A 16,642-nucleotide genomic window follows, 5' to 3' on the forward strand; every position below is an offset into this window, starting at 1 on the left:
GGAGGACTTCAAGTCCAGGTATGCCAGTGTCTTTGCCATAGTGTGGATTTCATTAAGAATGGCATTTCATGTACACTTCTTAATGGAATGACTGTAGCCAAAATATGCCTCTAATTTACATCAATAAGGTGATAAAGGGTTATTTTACTCCCTGTAACATTTAAAATGTATTCTCACCTTCAAAGCCTTTGTTGACTAATCCTGTAATAAAATAATAGTGGGTGTTACGGCCTACATTTGTTTGTTTCATACCATCCCAAATTTGTACTTTCCTGTCTGGAAAAAAGATGTAACTGTAATTGTAACATAAACAAGCATGTTTTACAAACAGCAACAAAATGCACTTAAAAGGACTCATTAAGCTAAATGGGCAGAATGTTATAGTATATTATATTTTAGTGGATTACTATTACTATGTGTTTATTTGTAAGCAGTATTTTAATATTGACGCTTACAAAATGCATACCAAAGTAAATAATAAAATAATAATTCTATTTAAAAAAGAGAATGTGTAATTTTATCATTTAAAATAAATATTATCATATCTGAATCATCTTCATCATATAAAGGCCAAACTTAACAGGATTTTTACAGCTTTCAAAAACAAAAACAAACAAAAACTTTGAACCTTTTCATTCAGGCAATACTTGGCCACCTCCTCATGCGTCATATAACTAAGACCTTTGACAGCAACATGGCGACTACTAGCATGAAGTCAGTTTTGTTCGTTTGTCTGGGTAAGAGATATATTTAAAATAAAAGAAAGTCACGTCTGAAATGTTTAACAAACACTGCCCACTATTATCACTTAACAACAATATTGCGCTAATTTCGGGGTGTAGTTAGCTAACGTTACCTCTAAGAACAGTAGCTAAAGTATTTTTCCGCTAACTTAGCTAAGTCGAGCTAATAATGAATGAATACCATGTGGCAAACTCTCATGGAAACTTTTATTTTGATTCGCTGGTTGTTTAAAAGCATTTGTTGTACAAGTGTAAAATGTAATTATATGATTGGGACAAGGACCCATCAGTCTATTTTTAGAAATGCTGACGCCCGTTAGCTGATTGATTTTTAGAGGCCATGGTCAGAGCCCAAAGTGAAAACTGCTCGTGTTTTACTCCTCTTTCACACTGTTGGATTTATATTTCTGTCTGTTGCTCTCGGCAAATGCCTTTGCTGTAAAACTGTTCATTAACCTTGGTGCATGTCACTGAAAGTTGGTCATTGTGGTGTTGGACAGGGAATATCTGCAGATCTCCCATTGCTGAAGCAGTATTCAGGAAGATGGCAACAGATGCTGGTGTCGTTGATAAGGTAATGTCATCATTAATTCATTATCACCCAGAACATTAGTTATAATAGAGGTCTTCATTAGTGTTACCTCAATATTACATTTTTCTCACTTTTTGGCAGGCTACAGATTGAGTTTTAATCTTTTACTAACAAGCAACCTGTTTTGTTGCATTTGTTATATCTGTACTACATAATACAAAACCCCAAGCTCCTACTAGTTATTTTTAACTGATATTAGTGAGAAGATAATGACTAATGGTGCCATAAATTTATAAATTTTATATAGTGTTTGATTGGGATGGTTAGTGTCAGTATGGTGAAATTAATGCAAGAAGCCCTGGAGGGATTTCTGATGGAAATTCAATCTGAAACGTTTAGTCTGAACTAAAATAATTACCATGCCACATGCCATAACCTTACCATGCCGAATAATACATGACAATGACCTGACTGCAGTCTCTAAAGATTATGACTGAGCACAGAATTTTGTTTTATTCAAATATTTTTTCCTTTTTTAGAAGGAAAGTTTAGGTTCCTCTGAGAAACATCACCATGCTACAAACATTATACCACCTACAGCTTCCCTTTATGTGAGAGTATGAATCATTTTTCCTTTGTTATTGTTCCACGTGCTCCGTTCTGCCCAGTGGAGGATAGACAGTGCTGCCACCTCCACCTATGAGATAGGAAACCCTCCAGATGATCGCGGTCAGGCCTGCATGAAGAAGCATGGTGTGTCCATGAGGCACATAGCCAGGCAGGTAGGACCACCCAGCTCTACACCTGTCTCAGCAGTAGTTAGCGCCCCCCTTTGTGTTTTCTGTTGTTGCAGTGGGTCATAGACAGTGGTGCCACATCCGACTGGAATACAGGCAGTTCTCCGGACGCACGTGGCGTGGCCTGCCTAAGGAAGCATGACATTGAGGCAAGCCACAGGGCCCGACAGGTATAACCAGATGTCCTGTGGCTGCTCTCACTTCACTGATGTTTGTGCGTAACATTGGTTCATTAAAGGTTCATTGAATTTGTTATTTTACAGGGCATTTAAAAGCACAATCACAGATTTACTTGGCTATAGATAAACTAGCGATAAAGTCCAAATGCATGTAATTGAAACTCCAAATGCCTGTACTCAGTAACACAATACTATATGTTCAGTTTGTTTAATTTTTCTCACCAAAAGCAAAAATATGTCAGTATCATATTCTTAAAGGTGTCTTCTTTACAATAATATTGTTAAATACGTTAATTGATTTGAGCAGTAAAAATAATGTTACTCCTAGTGGTAACATTGAACTACAACATGTAGGTAAATACCTCGCTTTAATGAGCAATATCCTTTCTTCATGCGTTATGCTTATATTTAATTGATTTGAGCAGTAAAAATAAAGTTCAGTGTGTACGTGTGTGTAGTTAAAACACAGATACAGTGACCTCTTGTGACACTTTCGTGAACTCTCCAGGACACTTTAAATTTTGTCTTAATATATATGACATGATAGAGCAACTTTTAAGTAAGGAATGTGGAAAGACTTAAAAAATGACAGTTTTTTCTGCTTTCATAGAATACAGATGCATCACTACATATTCAGTCTCTACAGTATTTTTAGCCCTGGCTTTGTGTCCTTGTGCCATTTGAACAGTTAAACAGTTTCGATAAAGAACCTGTTACAGGCTCATACTGCTGTGCAAAATGATGGTACCAGGGGTGTGTATGAAATATCGATGAAGCCAATTGAACAATCACTATATCACCTCACAGCAAGTTTTTCAAATCCTGAACAGGCCTGAAATTACACCAAGATGTTTGTCCATGTAGCGCCAACAAGCGATGCAGTGCTGGCTTATTCTCAGTGCAACTCCTACTCTCCTGTGGCCTTAAAACACTTCGATTTGCTTGAGAGAGCTCAGGGCTTTCACCTTATGCTTATGGTCTGCCTTCTTGTTTATCTCCCAATCAAAAACTCATCTCATCTCCTAAAGGGAGGGGTAGTAAGGCTCAACAATTAGTTTAAACCCAGCCAAATTCACACGTTGAAACTTTTCCCAATATGACCCTCTTCATTTCTGTCACTGTTTTCTCTCCCACCCTCAATTTTTCCTCTTTCCCCCAATTTTTTAACTCTGACCTGAAATGAACCTCTGCTGCTGCCAGGATCCAAACAGACTGGCCAAGTGGGAGGTCATTTTCAAAACCATGGTATCCTCAAATAAACAAACATGTATGTTTAATAGAGCAAATATGCTTCTGAAGTGATCACTCACAGATTATGTGGAGTGTTTAACGTCTTACTGAAAAATGCCCACCTCACATTAGATTTAAGAGAGTTGAAATTTCAATTCCACACTCACCAACTTCAGTCAACATTTGAAGTATGAGCATCACGTTTTGCCAAAATACCATCATCTTGCTGAAATCACGTTAATTCCACCTGTCATCTTTTTAGTTTTGATGCTAGACAGATAAGCTTTCCATGCTGAATCGCATGCCTTTCCCACCATCATTATTAATAAAAGAGAAAAATGCAAAAAAAAAAAACCCACTAAGATATTAATTTTTATCTTTTCCAGCTGGAATAAGTGTGAATAGAAAACAGTATTTTTAACAGGAATATACAAATATTAAAAAAAAATTTTTTTTGTGGTTGCAAGCAAGGATATTTTAAAGTGTTTATACTTGTAAAATTGCTGTTGTATTTTATAATGTGCCAGCAAGCCAGCATGCACACAATCTGCACCCTGAAACTAAAACAACTAAATGGAAGTATTATTTATGCATTCCTTGGGATTTTATTGTCTTTTGAATTTGGTGAACTTTGCGATGTGTATTTCTTTGCTCATTCTTCATTTTTGTTAAAAGCCTCCCAGCCCACTCTCTGCCGCATATTTATGAAATCACACCGAGTTCTCTGTTAGCTCACACGGGGCTTTTTTGACAGGGGTTTTTGACTGTTCTACTTAGGGTGTGAGAATGCGAGGTAGATATTGCCACATATTATCACTGTGAGCGTGACCAAGTGATGAGACTCTAGTGGCTTCAACCATAATGAACATCTGTTTAGGCCTTTGTTGTTACATGAATGACCCTCGCTTTTTGTGATTGAATGTGTCTGTATTTCAGCATCTGGAACATTGCAATAGCGTTTCAGTTTTCACATTTTGTTCTTTTGTCTCTATCATCTCGCTACTCTCGATTCAAGTAGTTTTCCACATGACGGCAGGGCTCATTAAAGTTACTTAAGTTATGAATAACTCTTCATGCAACAAGTCACTGTGGTCTATTACTCACTTGCAAAGTATTTTAAATGATACACTTACAAAAAGACCTGAAAATGCTTTTTTCTTCCCCTTATTTTCGAGATGTGTGAAGATGAACAGTTTATTTGAATACTAGCCTCCGTGACTGACTCATTGCCCTTCCTTCACAATAAAAGCCGCATTGGGTTTTGCTGGTTGAATGTCAGCTCGAAAATATTGTCATCAATCTGAACTATATATGTGCATGTGAATGACAGGACTGGTTTTGTTTTTGAATTTAAAGTGGTTAATTCTTATTGCATGAGATTGGACGGAGGCTCTGCAGGCTGAACTGATGTACTGAGTCAAATGTGATATTTATTTTGACCTTCATTTCTCCTCCACTTCCAGGTGACCAAGGACGACTTTGTGAACTTTGAGTACATTCTCTGCATGGATGAGAGCAATTTGAGGTACAGTTATGTCACCTTACAGCAGCAGTGTTGTCTGTGTTTGTAGATCACAGTTGCAAGCACACTTGAAAACACTGGTGTCCTGAATCACTCATTAATGGGAGCCTTGATTTACAACAAAAAAAAGCCTTTGTCTTGAAAAGGGGTCAGACTATTGCAAACTGTCTCGACAATGTGTGTTACTCCTAGTGGTAACATTGAACTACAACATGTAGGTAAATGCCTCGCTTTAATGAGCAATATCCTTTCTTAAGCCCTTTCTTAAGCTCTTTCCAAAGGTCAGAGTGAGGGATATTTTTTTGCTACTTTGAACGTTTAGGGATCATTTTGAGATCACATGCCCATGGCAGATCTGATCTTTAAGCAGCTTACTGAGTTCTTTGGATGCCTTGTCTTTGCTCTTTGGGCAGTTTCCCTCCTCCCCAAGTCTCTCCAAAAATATTTTTTTCTCCACCAATGTTAAAAGACAAGACTGACAAAATGAAATCTTGTTTTTTTTAGACAAATCAGTTCATGTTTAGTCTCCTTTTAACAGTTCCCATCTCCCTGTTGTCAGTTTGTTCCACCTTGTGTCTTCAGTTTGAATTTTGCTGCTTTGGTGTGAGATTAGCTTCAAAAGCTTCTGGCTGTTACAGTGTTGTCAGAATCAAGCCTATACCTTTTTTTGTTTTTTGAGGAAGTGTCCCATGTGGATGTCATTATCAAGGGTTTGTTCTACAGTGCTCTCTCCATTGCTGGAAGTTTAAAAAAAAAAAAAAAAAAAAACAGATAACAGATCTGCAAATAAGTTCCAGTTTGGATCACGTGTTATTGTGGGTTTAGAAGATTTGAGTGTTTTTTCAATAACAGTATATGTTTTTTAAAGTTTAATCCAAAAAGAGGACATGTATTCTGTACAGTTTATTTTCTGTAGGATCTGCAGTGGGATACGTTGCATGACTGTAATGTAGGATATATAACAAAACCTGGCGTTTAGGTCACACTTTAAACATTTAAGTGTTGTCCTTGTTTCCTGTTCTACCCCTCATGCTGTTTTGTGTGTCTCTGGTCTTTACAGTGACTTGAAAAGGAAAGCAAACTCTGTGAAAAACTGCAAAGCAAAGATCGAGCTTCTTGGTTCCTATGATCCTGAAAAGCAGCTGATCATCAGAGACCCTTATTATGTAAGTATTAAAGGAAATTCAGATGTTGGGGATTTTAAAGTATTATATAGATCTTAATCTTAATGATTCCAGTATTAAGATAATGTATTGAATATTACTGGGAAAGCAGGACTGTCTTTTAGGGACAGTAAAATTGAAATCGTTAGGAAGCTGTTTTCCATTCAGGACAATCAATTCAAGCTGTTCTGTGTTTATCTCTTGAAATGATATGTGTACACTAAAATACCAGCGTTGAACTCAGTCCAAGTTCTAAACATTATGAAAGGTTCCTTCTTTGTCGTGAGCATGGCCACTGTACTTTGAAGCGACCCTTCCTACACCGACTAGAATACCATGGCTGAAACAGCATTTTCAAATGCTTGTCACAAAATCAATTGACTGACTTGTGTACTGACAACAGTTCAAGTTTACTCACTGTGGTATTTTAATGACAAAACAACAAAAATCAAAGACTCAGTTAATCCACTTCAGTGGCTGTGCACCTGTTTAAAATATCGGCTACATATCAGTGTTGTTTTATAGACAAGAAAAGGAGCAGGAAATGTTACACAGAGGAGTTTATTTAAAGACCTTAGGTTTTGGACAGCGAATATCAGACTTCGAGAGTATGTGGTAGTTCTGGAGAGGATTAATTCACCACAGGGAGTGATGGGATCATGTCCTGGCTCAGTTTCATGCAATAACCCCCAAAACAGTGGTCTGTAAATGCTTTTACTTTTGCACAACCTGGACATCACTCTAAGAAGTATTTTCTGGTTACTCATCCCTTTTATTTCATGCCTACTTTCTCTGCAGTTAAAATTCAGGCCAAATAATTTTTTTGTATCTTTGTCTGTTTTTTATCTTCCTGAGAGAGAAAAGCCAACAGTGGGAGAAGTGGAGGGAGTAAAGGGTGGAGAGGATTTGAAGGTTTTATTAGTTGTCAATATAAAGTACATTTAAAAAAAAAAAAAATCATATCTTCTCTGGGCCATTAAATTGCTTAATGCAGCTAATACTAGAGCTCTGTTGGCCCAATAACATGGTGTTTGTGTTTGAGCCCATCTGTTGATCAGTGTTACATTTTGTGGAACCAAGAATGATTATAGTAAATAGAATGATTATAGTAAATGATCAGGCATGTGGCTGGAAGAAGGGGTTGTTTATGTGAGTGTAGTAATTTATATTAGTTTATCTGACATTTTGACTTTGAATGCCTCATTTCTCTGTGCGGCATTCGACACAAGTGTGTATTTGTGTGTAGGTCTTGTTGCCACTGCAACGCTTGAATTCCTGCACTTTACACTCTGTGGTTTGGATATTTATGGGGTTCAGGTCCTTTTCCAGCTACCACATGGCATGACAGCAATGAGGAGTCAGACACTCACCGTCAAATGGAGACAAGACTTTTACTTGTTGATTTACTGTGAATATGACGATTGAAACATCAAAGCATCCTGGTCTTTGGCATTTTTTTGTGTCCACCAGGTGTGTTTTAGCCATGATATGGTTCTACGTATGGCACCATTTTGGCTAAGACTGAAATATTTGGACAATTTTTGGGATAGATTCAATTTAAATTTACTAATAACTCTGGTGAGTATCTGACTTCATCTAGTGCTATATGAGGTTGAATTTGTTTCCATGGGAGAAGTTCATTGATGTTTCTCTACATCTAGTGGATGAATCACTTTTCTTTGAAACATACCACTCTGAACCATCAACACCAGCATTTCAAAAAATGCTCTTGATGCTTTTTGCAGAACATTACAACTGTAAGAAAAGTTCAGCCAGTCCAGGATCTGTTTCCTTTAGAGCAATTTAACAATTTGATACTCAAATCATTTAGAAATAATTTATCAGTTGATCATATCATTTTATTATACTGTTTGAGGTTTTAAACCAGTTAAGTGGGTCTACAGCAGTTTATTTGCCACTAGTTAAAAAAAAAAAATCACATATTTGTAGTGATTCAGCTTGACTGAATCTTGTTTTAATTTCTCCTTTTATTTTATTTTTTTATGTTTTGTCTCTTAGGGAAGTGATGAAGACTTTGAAAAGGTGTACCAACAGTGTGTACGTTGCTGCAAAGCATTCCTGGAGGCAAACTCCTAACAACGCCCGACCTGAGATAGTTCTTTTCGTGTGTTGAATAAACATGACTAATCAACAAAAAATGTATTTTGGCCATTTAAACAAGCACTTACTAATATAACCCCGTTATGGATGTCACTGAAAGATCACCAGAACACTTTATTTCAGTGTTGAAAATGTTATAGAAACCACAGTGTGTAGATTTTAAGAATGCTGTGTGGATATGTTTATAAATTATAAATTTAGACAATTTAATAAACTAAAAATTCACTTAAGACCATAACAGTGTTTATTTTTTCAATGCAAATCATTCATTTTTACCTTGAATATGCTGAAGCATTTGGACAAATGGGGATATCCTGCAAGTGATAATGCATGACTGCACATCTTTTGAGGTCCACAGGTCAAAGGCCAACACTGGGGTCAGTGCTAGGATAAATGATATTTTTGTTGGACAAATTAACACCGTATAACCACAAGAATGTCATGAAATGTCACTTTTTCATAAGTAAAATTGATTTCACCTCTAGTGTACTGGTGTGGCAGAACACACACAATTTCAGTGCGTTTCAGTGAGAAAATTTTGGTTTGTAAATTTGGTGAACTGGCTCTTTTTAAAGGAAATTCTTTGATATTTTTTTGACTGTTTAATGTTTACGTAAAGATCATTTTACAGTCACGTCTATTTTATAAAATGCTGATGTATGCTTTTTAAAAACACAAAATCTGTCTTCTCAGTCATGTATTCATAGAGCACTCCTCATTTTAAGACTGAAATTTTAAAGAAAGCACTGCAGAAGTCAACAAAGACCATCAGTTTTTCTACCAATCTTATAATTTATTTAAATATATTTCATTTTTTTAATATACATATATGTGAACGTAACACCATTTTAATAAATGACAGTCACTTTAATTTATCATAGGTGGATTCTTTTGCTTTAACGTACATAAATGTTACTCCAGGTCAAAATGGTCATGACCTACTTGATGCACAGTGGAGCCTTGTTAACACTTCAAATAGATATTGACTGTACCACATTCTGCCATGATCCACAGGCGGCTGGTGACTTACACTTCTTCTGTTTTTTTTAAACATGTCTTAAAGAAACACATATGAATGTTCATGCAGTTGAGCACAAGTGGGTGAAGCTATGCCATGGCTGCCAGCTGGGAACCTGTGACTGATTATTGTCTGTGTAATAGGTAGTGCAGTGGAAGGGATGGGCTCAACCCAGTCAGTCATACAGAGAAAACCAACTGCAGAAGGCAAGTCATGCTCAAAATTTGAAATGAACACAATCAAAAATATGGAATCCCTTTTTTTGTTTTGGTAAGATATTTTTGAATGCCAGTGAGACAGAAGGCCCCAGGTTGGTTTCTCTCAGCTGCTTGTTTCCTTTTCTTCCTCCACTGTTCAGTTTCACCATCTTTATCTTGGTCTGGTTTTGTTGCCTGGTTGCTCCCCCGTGGTGACAGCTTACCATCGAGGCCCACCCAGAGCGGTGAGTGCCAATAATCCACGCCTTAGCAGAACAGACCACACCAGAGGACAATACGGTGCCTAATATCAGTCGGGGATGTTCAAAGTATTTTAGGCTTCCCTCTAATGGTCCAAGGCACTTTTTTCCTAGATTTTTTTTTTTCTTCTGGAGATCTCTGACCTGGAGATCTCTGACCTGCAGTGAAGATGAAATAAAAGTCTGTATTGTTTCCAAACTGGCAGTACATGTGCATGCCAAATTCTCCAAAAGGAACCACTAACACAGTATATCTAGAATCTTGATTTGACACAGAACCGCTGCTCTTGCTGTGCCACTGCTGTGGGCTTGTGTGTATCAGCACAGCATGCATATCACCACCGTGAACAATTGTCTCAACGTGTCCAGAAAAACAGGAATGTGACACTGTGGATTTAAGCTCTTACTTACTTAAGACTTAATCTTTCATTCTTTACACTTGTTTCATAACGTGGTCAGAAACCATATTTAGATTTTTTGCTTAGGTAAAAGAAATACCAGTACTCATAATGTACCACAGCCCCTTTCAGACGTTATTGAACTATTATTATTGATGCATTTATGTGTAGTAGCAGTGGAGCCAACTTTAACTCAGTTGTACACTAATGGTTAGTTTGTATGCATCATTTTTACATAAATACATGTAGTGGAGTAGAAGTAGGAAATACATAAATAAAATGCAATTACCCCAAAAAGTACAATGGTTGTAATTGTACTATAATTAAGTGTACTATTAGTTTAGTTGAGTATTCCCATTTAATCCTAGTTTATACATTTACTCTGCTACAAATTACATATTGTACAATGATGTACTTTTTACTCTACCTGCAATTGTATTTGATCTGTAGCAGTTTGTTTTACAAATTAAGGTTTTACCTTAAAAATATACGCCTGAAGAATGTGATGCATTTGTACTGTGTAAAGTACATAAAATCATCTCCACCTCCAGCAGCACCAACTGCAAAATGCTACTTACACATTATTGCTTCAGGAATTCTACTCCAATAATAAACAGTACCACGCTCATAGGGGCTGTTAGTCTGCACTGAGTACTTTTATTTTTTATTGCATTGTAACAGTATTCTTACTTTCATATTCTTACTTGTTCTGAGTTCAGTGATCTAAAATCTTCCTCTAACACTGCCACCTTGTCACATCCTTTGAGATTTCACGATTTGCCTGTATTACTTGTACACAGTGTGCTCTAGCCCTATCTCATCTTTAAAATAAAACATCTATATTGGAGTTAAAGGTGACCATATCACAGTACCTTGTTCTTGCTACCCCTCCGTGCACTGCGGGCTGACAGCTAGCCGAGTCAGAAGCCTCGCACATCTTCTGAAAACTGAGAAGAAAAGATGAGATTGAGAGGCTTAGGTATGAGTTGAAGCTTTTTTTCCACATTGGGCTAACACAAACAGTCATTTATTATGCTTTAGAATAGAGATCATGTAGACGCAGCTTACATGCAGGTATTGTGCAGTCTCTGGTGTGATAGTAGAGTCTGTACACATGTTTTCTGCATTTGAGATTGAAGATGTGTGGATCTGAAAGGGAAAGAGAGCAGGATTTAAGAATATCTCCAGGTCTGCAGCCACACACCAGCAATAACATCTGCTTTATAGCCTTTGTCTACCTCTATCATTCAGTTTTCTTATGTTTCTGACTGCTCCAACTATTCTCCAAATACACTTAAACACCAGCAATTCAGTGATTTCCAATGGTGCCTTACCAGTCAAATGTTCTATGAATTTCCCCTTCTTTCTGAGATCTCTGGGATAAACCACTGTGGGAAGAGGGAAGATGGAACAGAAGTGTCAGACTTGCTGGTTTTAAATAGCGGACATGCATGTGTATTAGATTGTCTATTACTTAAAGGACATCCAAGGATGTTTTGTTGACCCGTGACTTCCCAGTGAGAAACATCTACAAAAAACCTTAATGGTGAGAATAAAGACTCCATGATAATTGTAGCCTGATAACTTATCATGTAAATACTTTTGGTGCCATTTGTCAAACTCAGCGTCATGTAACTTGCACCATTGTCTTTGGAATAAGTTATAAAATCAAACTATATCCCAATATACTGCGTCCTTCATAATGAGGCTATAGCATCCTCTTGACATCCAGTCTAATGGTCCCGCCCAGATGACAACCCGTCACTCACCGACAGCCTCATCCGCTGTCTCTGTTTTCAAGTTGCGTAAATCCACCGGAGGCGTCATAACACGGGATGTTAACGGTGCTTCCGTTTTGGCGCTGTACCGTCCGCGGCTCTCCTCCACTTGTTTCACGATCTGAACCATTCGTTTCGAGCCGTGCTGCGTGTCCCTGCGGGCTGCAGCCACCGCCTGGGGCGCGCTCTCGCCGCAGTGCCTGGTAAGCGTGCACATCAGTAGCACCAGTCCCATGGTGAAGTGCTTGCGCAATCCGCTCATAGCTCCCGTGGAGTGAGAAGAGAGTGAACACCGTATCCAAACTCTGGTGGAGAAAAAGTTTAACCGGACACCTGCAACAGAGATTGAGGAGTCAAATCAGTGATTCTCATGTGATTTAGCTCAAAATGACCACAATCCCATTTAATTTAACCGCTGACTGAGATTAATTTGCGCACTTTGTGCAATGACCCTGGAGCTGTTTTTCCTCTAAAACAGAATCAGTCTTTATGTAAAACATCCCGCATCATTTCCTTGGTTTTCAACAGACTGTCCAGCTTTAGAAATACATTTTAGGTTAGGATTTATTTTGCAAGAGAGATCTGAAGGCAGTTTATATGAAATCAGTGGCAGGCGAGTTAGTCTCGGGAACATCAGTATCGGGACATTTGTAAAAACAAAACGAAGTCATTCAGAAACGGTGGAGATTTATAACATGTTAGTACCTTCAGGTCAAATGATCTTCTTCAATATGCTCTGATCACGTCCCGTTCGTCCAACAGTGACGGAAAAATGGAAATAAACAACTGTGCGCAACTTTCTTCCAGGTTTCCGCTTCTGTCCAAACCGAATTAGGTTTCCTTAAAGTTTGTTGCGTTGGAAGGAATCAAAGCGTTCGCTGAGCATGTGTGGTCAAACTCTGAACACCGGCCGACTGTAGGGAGAGAGTGGACCAGCAGCAAAGGGATCCGTGTGCGTCCCCGCTAGAGTGGCAGACTGACTCCCCGAAGTAGAGCTCACTTTTTATTCTGTCTCTCAGACGTGGTGACCTGTCCCCTGTGGGTTACTCCTCCGTGTCAGTGATAATAATAAGACCCATTATTGGCACTGCTAAATCGGAAAGTCCTCTTGAGATGACTGACCATCACTTGAACGCTATGTCAAGTTTTCTGCGCCCCCTCCTTTCCGCTACTCCATTTATCTGTGTGATACGCGGTTACAGGAAGCGTTTTTCCTACTAATACTTCCACTGAAATTCCCAATCAGCCTAGTATGCAGCAGATACCGGCATCTTAGTATAGATGCTCCCATGTCGTTCTGGTGATTCTCATAACCTCATTAAGAGTCATTGCGCCTTTACATCCGTCAATGAAACTGAAACAGAGTTGCGCACCGTTTTTGAAAATTTATTACGCACGGCTTTGAAAACTTGCTGCACATTTCAGGTCAGGGCAAACGACTACACAGACCAGTTTAACAGAAACAGTAAGGCTTTGTTTGAGTCAGGGTGTAATCCCCTTCGCCCCCCCCCCCCGACCCTCTGGTGATACTTTAACTGGTTGGCAGGTTTCACATTTTTTTCCCATACAAGTAATCCCGTCTCAAAACGCAAAAGTACCAGTATATTTAAATCAAAACAACAGTATTAATAGGACATTTCCCCAATATGTCTCTTATATCCGTGTGTTTCCACATTATCTGCAGCCTATTTGTAATAACGACTTGGAGAAACCCTCTGTGTTTTCACTTGCGACCGTGCGTAAAAAGGCTTGGTGCTGAAAGGACAGCGCTGTCACCCTGCTCTAAACTCCTCTGAACAGCTGCGTACTTTTTTTTGAGTGGTACCACCTTCCTTGTATAGTGGCACATAGGTTTACGTTGTCTGAATAACGTGCTGATTAAAATTTAATGATGACAGTGATGAAAAATATGGTAAACATTTGAGTTCTCTGGTGATCCATGGCATCTTTTTGTAGCTCAGAGAGGATGGATCGATTGTTTTTTAGAGGTGCACTTTGGATCATTTGGAGAGTGTTGAATGTATCATAAGATAAACGAAAACTAGGGTTCTTATTAACATGATCATAGATAGATAGATAGAAATACCTATCTATCTATCTATGATCAAGCTGACTGATTAGTTTGGGGAGCAGGTTAGTGCAGTGTTTTAGAGAGGAGCTGACTATGCGCTTGATAGTCTAAGGCATTCAGCCCATTTCTGATAGACATCCACCCTGATGAAGTGTCCCACAGGGAGAAACTACATCTGGAGCAGAGCCTGACCTCTAACATGCCTGTGAAAGCTTAAAGTGAAAAATGTTTTCATACACAAAACGACACTATGATTATAATTTCACAGTGACCTCAATCCTTTCCATTAATTATATATTTGACCATCTTACATGAGAAAAAATAAATATTCCTGGATTTTTGATTTTTTTAAATTATTATTCTGAAATAAAAGGCAGCAGTCTCAGCAGGGGGCGTCATTCTGCAATGACTGCACATTTAAATGGCCTCACAGTGTTGTCTTAAGCCTGTTGTTCATAATAACAAACGCCTCGCCAATGTTTTGACTGGATTTGATACTTGTAGTGCCATTTCTTTGCCAAATAAAAGAAACCAACATAATCAACCTATGCAGCTGAAAAACACACCGTCTTCATGGCTGTTATCTAATCTCACAGGGCTTTAGTGAACATGCACCCATGTCATTTAAGTTCAGTAAAAATAACTGTGCATGTAGAGAAAAGAGAAAAACAAGAATGTTGCTCTTGTAAGAAGAAAGAGTGTCTAACTGTGGAGCTTCGCACTTTGTGCTTCTGTTTGTGTTTATGTTCATATGTTGCTGCATTTTTCCTGTAGATTGTTTCTGCACGTCTTTGCCATCGTGTCCTGTGTTTAGTGTATGAGCAGGTGTATATCCTCTTTTCCCGTTGTATGACCTTTCTAAACTACAGTCACATGTGACAGTATGTTGTTAAAGTGTGTAAGTCAATGAGTCATGTTCATATGATTTTTAGTAAACCACATGTGGGAATCTCACAGATGTGGTTTGGTGTTTACACACTGGGTGTCTTGTTCTGCTTTAGGCTCTGACAGCATCATATCTCAGCTTAGTTGGTGAAGACTGTGGACAGTCTTCACCAATTAGATGGTCTTTTAATAAAGACAGTCAGGAACTTGGCTGTTTTTCTTATAATAATAATAATCAATAATAATTGGAAGAATAGCACACGTGACAGGGTAGCATTTGTACTACTTTTCTGTAGAAAATAAGCTTTAACACACTATTCTGATCACCTCCTATAGTCCCATTTCAGTCAGAACACCCTCATCAGGTTTTACAGTCATTTCATTTGAGTAGTTTATCATTTTTATTTTTATTTCATTCATGTGAATAGGAGCCAGCCAGAAAAAGGAGATAATAGTGAGAAAATGACAGTATTATTCTGGTGTAATGTATGCAGTTGCGGAGCAGCTTTCACTGGAATCAATGGGTTGCCATGTTTGGAAAGCTCATCATATTTTTTAATATCGTACATCTGTGGTGCCAGTTGTGCATTAATAAGTTCAGTTCTGGTCCATTCTTTGAGGTTTCCTCTGCACCTTGTGGTCCTTCTCACAGGATAAAGGTCACTCAGCTGTCATCATATAAACACAGGTGGTTGTAGTATGTGCAGAGAGAGTTGTAAAAGTTAGTTCTGTGTTTATAAATGGACTCAAATGGGAATGATTTGCTGATTCTTGGTCATGGACGTCAGCTACTTCCCAGCTGATGCGGTGACTGGTTCTATTCCGGCTTTCCCAGGAAGTTCAGATGTATCTAGTGTTAATTCAGTGTCTTGCTACCAGTGAGCTCTCACTTCTAGTTTAGATAAACTGGAAGGACAGCTCTAATGCCCAGTAATATGTCATTAAACCAGCTACCTTCACTTGGACACTTTTGCTCTGCTTGTCAAACATGCAGTTTGCACAATGTTGATTCAGATTTAAACTTTAAAGGGTCATTGTCAAAATTGAAAAATAAGTTCATGTTTTTTGATGGGAAAATTGCAGTTTTTTTGTTTTTGTAGATTCAGAACAGCTGTGCCAAATAAGGAACATCCATCCTCATCCAGCGCTGTAGAGTGGAAGCAATATGAAAACACTTAACACCAGAATAAGAATAATATAAAAAGAGGAGAAAGTGCCTGAAGCACGAGCTCTCCTGGAGCAAGCCGAGGTTAGAAAAGGACATATTTTTTCAGCAATACAATATACTCAGGGTGAGTGTGCCCGTGCAAATACTGTGGATATTTGAAGAAGTATTCACATAAACAGTATTAAAACAAGGGTCTTGCACTGCGCGCTGGTCTCTGCTTGGCACAGTATTCACCCCTCCAAAACTCCTTAGGCACCGTACAGAACAGCAACATAGCTGTTATCTATTTGTTTATTTACACAGAGCATTAGCATCAATTTAGAGTTGTGTTTCTAGTCATCTTGAGAATATAATCCAATATTCAGTCTTGTATTAGCTCTGCTTTTGATCTCATCTCCGTCCTGTACTTGTAAGGGAAATATCTGGCTCTTTCACTGCTAAATGCTCAGCAGGGTTGAGACGCTTGTTGCTAATTGTGACTGTCTGCTGTTTGGTGCTGAGCAGGTAGTGTACAGTTATTTTCAGACTTTTAGTTGTTTAAACATGCAGCTGTTACCAAAGATGACTGTATGAGAGCAAT

The 16,642-nt window shown here is 38.3% G+C and overlaps 2 protein-coding genes across 3 annotated transcripts; one reads left to right on the forward strand and one right to left on the reverse strand.

Annotated features, from left to right (window-relative positions):
- Positions 1-660: 660 nt before the first annotated feature.
- acp1 (acid phosphatase 1) lies at positions 661-8,522 on the forward strand. Of its 2 annotated transcripts, none has more exons than XM_026319338.1 (6): positions 661-737; positions 1,244-1,317; positions 1,944-2,057; positions 4,945-5,006; positions 6,064-6,169; positions 8,186-8,522. In XM_026319338.1, exons 1-6 carry the CDS (start codon positions 662-664, stop codon positions 8,261-8,263), a joined length of 510 nt encoding a protein of 169 aa, XP_026175123.1. In that variant the 5' UTR covers position 661; the 3' UTR covers positions 8,264-8,522. The 2 variants fall into 2 exon arrangements, with proteins under 2 accessions (XP_026175123.1, XP_026175124.1); XM_026319339.1 differs by lacking the exon at positions 1,944-2,057 and adding an exon at positions 2,129-2,242.
- Positions 8,523-9,327: 805 nt separating this feature from the next.
- Positions 9,328-12,805, reverse strand: alkal2a (ALK and LTK ligand 2a). Its single transcript, XM_026318915.1, has 6 exons — positions 12,644-12,805; positions 11,930-12,271; positions 11,495-11,548; positions 11,229-11,309; positions 11,033-11,107; positions 9,328-9,921 (listed from the first exon to the last, which is right to left on the reverse strand). Exons 2-5 carry the CDS (start codon positions 12,198-12,200, stop codon positions 11,043-11,045), a joined length of 471 nt encoding a protein of 156 aa, XP_026174700.1. The 5' UTR covers positions 12,201-12,271; positions 12,644-12,805; the 3' UTR covers positions 9,328-9,921; positions 11,033-11,042.
- Between the last annotated feature and the right edge of the window lie 3,837 nt (positions 12,806-16,642).

This window comes from Mastacembelus armatus, chromosome 24 (genome assembly GCF_900324485.2).
Source record: "Mastacembelus armatus chromosome 24, fMasArm1.2, whole genome shotgun sequence".
NCBI classification, from domain to species: Eukaryota; Metazoa; Chordata; class Actinopteri; order Synbranchiformes; family Mastacembelidae; genus Mastacembelus; species Mastacembelus armatus.

Excerpts from the sequence above, each read along its gene's own strand:
- alkal2a (XM_026318915.1), bottom strand. The coding sequence starts at position 12,200 with ATGAGCGGATTGCGCAAGCACTTCACCATGGGACTGGTGCTACTGATG. Across the intron at positions 11,549-11,929 it reads GACAGCGGATGAGGCTGTCG|TGGTTTATCCCAGAGATCTC; the intron begins GTGAGTGACGGG and ends CTCTTCCCACAG. Across the intron at positions 11,310-11,494 it reads ATTCATAGAACATTTGACTG|ATCCACACATCTTCAATCTC; the intron begins GTAAGGCACCAT and ends TTTCCCTTTCAG.
- acp1 (XM_026319338.1), top strand. The coding sequence starts at position 662 with ATGCGTCATATAACTAAGACCTTTGACAGCAACATGGCGACTACTAGC. Across the intron at positions 2,058-4,944 it reads TGAGGCACATAGCCAGGCAG|GTGACCAAGGACGACTTTGT; the intron begins GTAGGACCACCC and ends CTCCACTTCCAG. Across the intron at positions 6,170-8,185 it reads TCATCAGAGACCCTTATTAT|GGAAGTGATGAAGACTTTGA; the intron begins GTAAGTATTAAA and ends TTTGTCTCTTAG.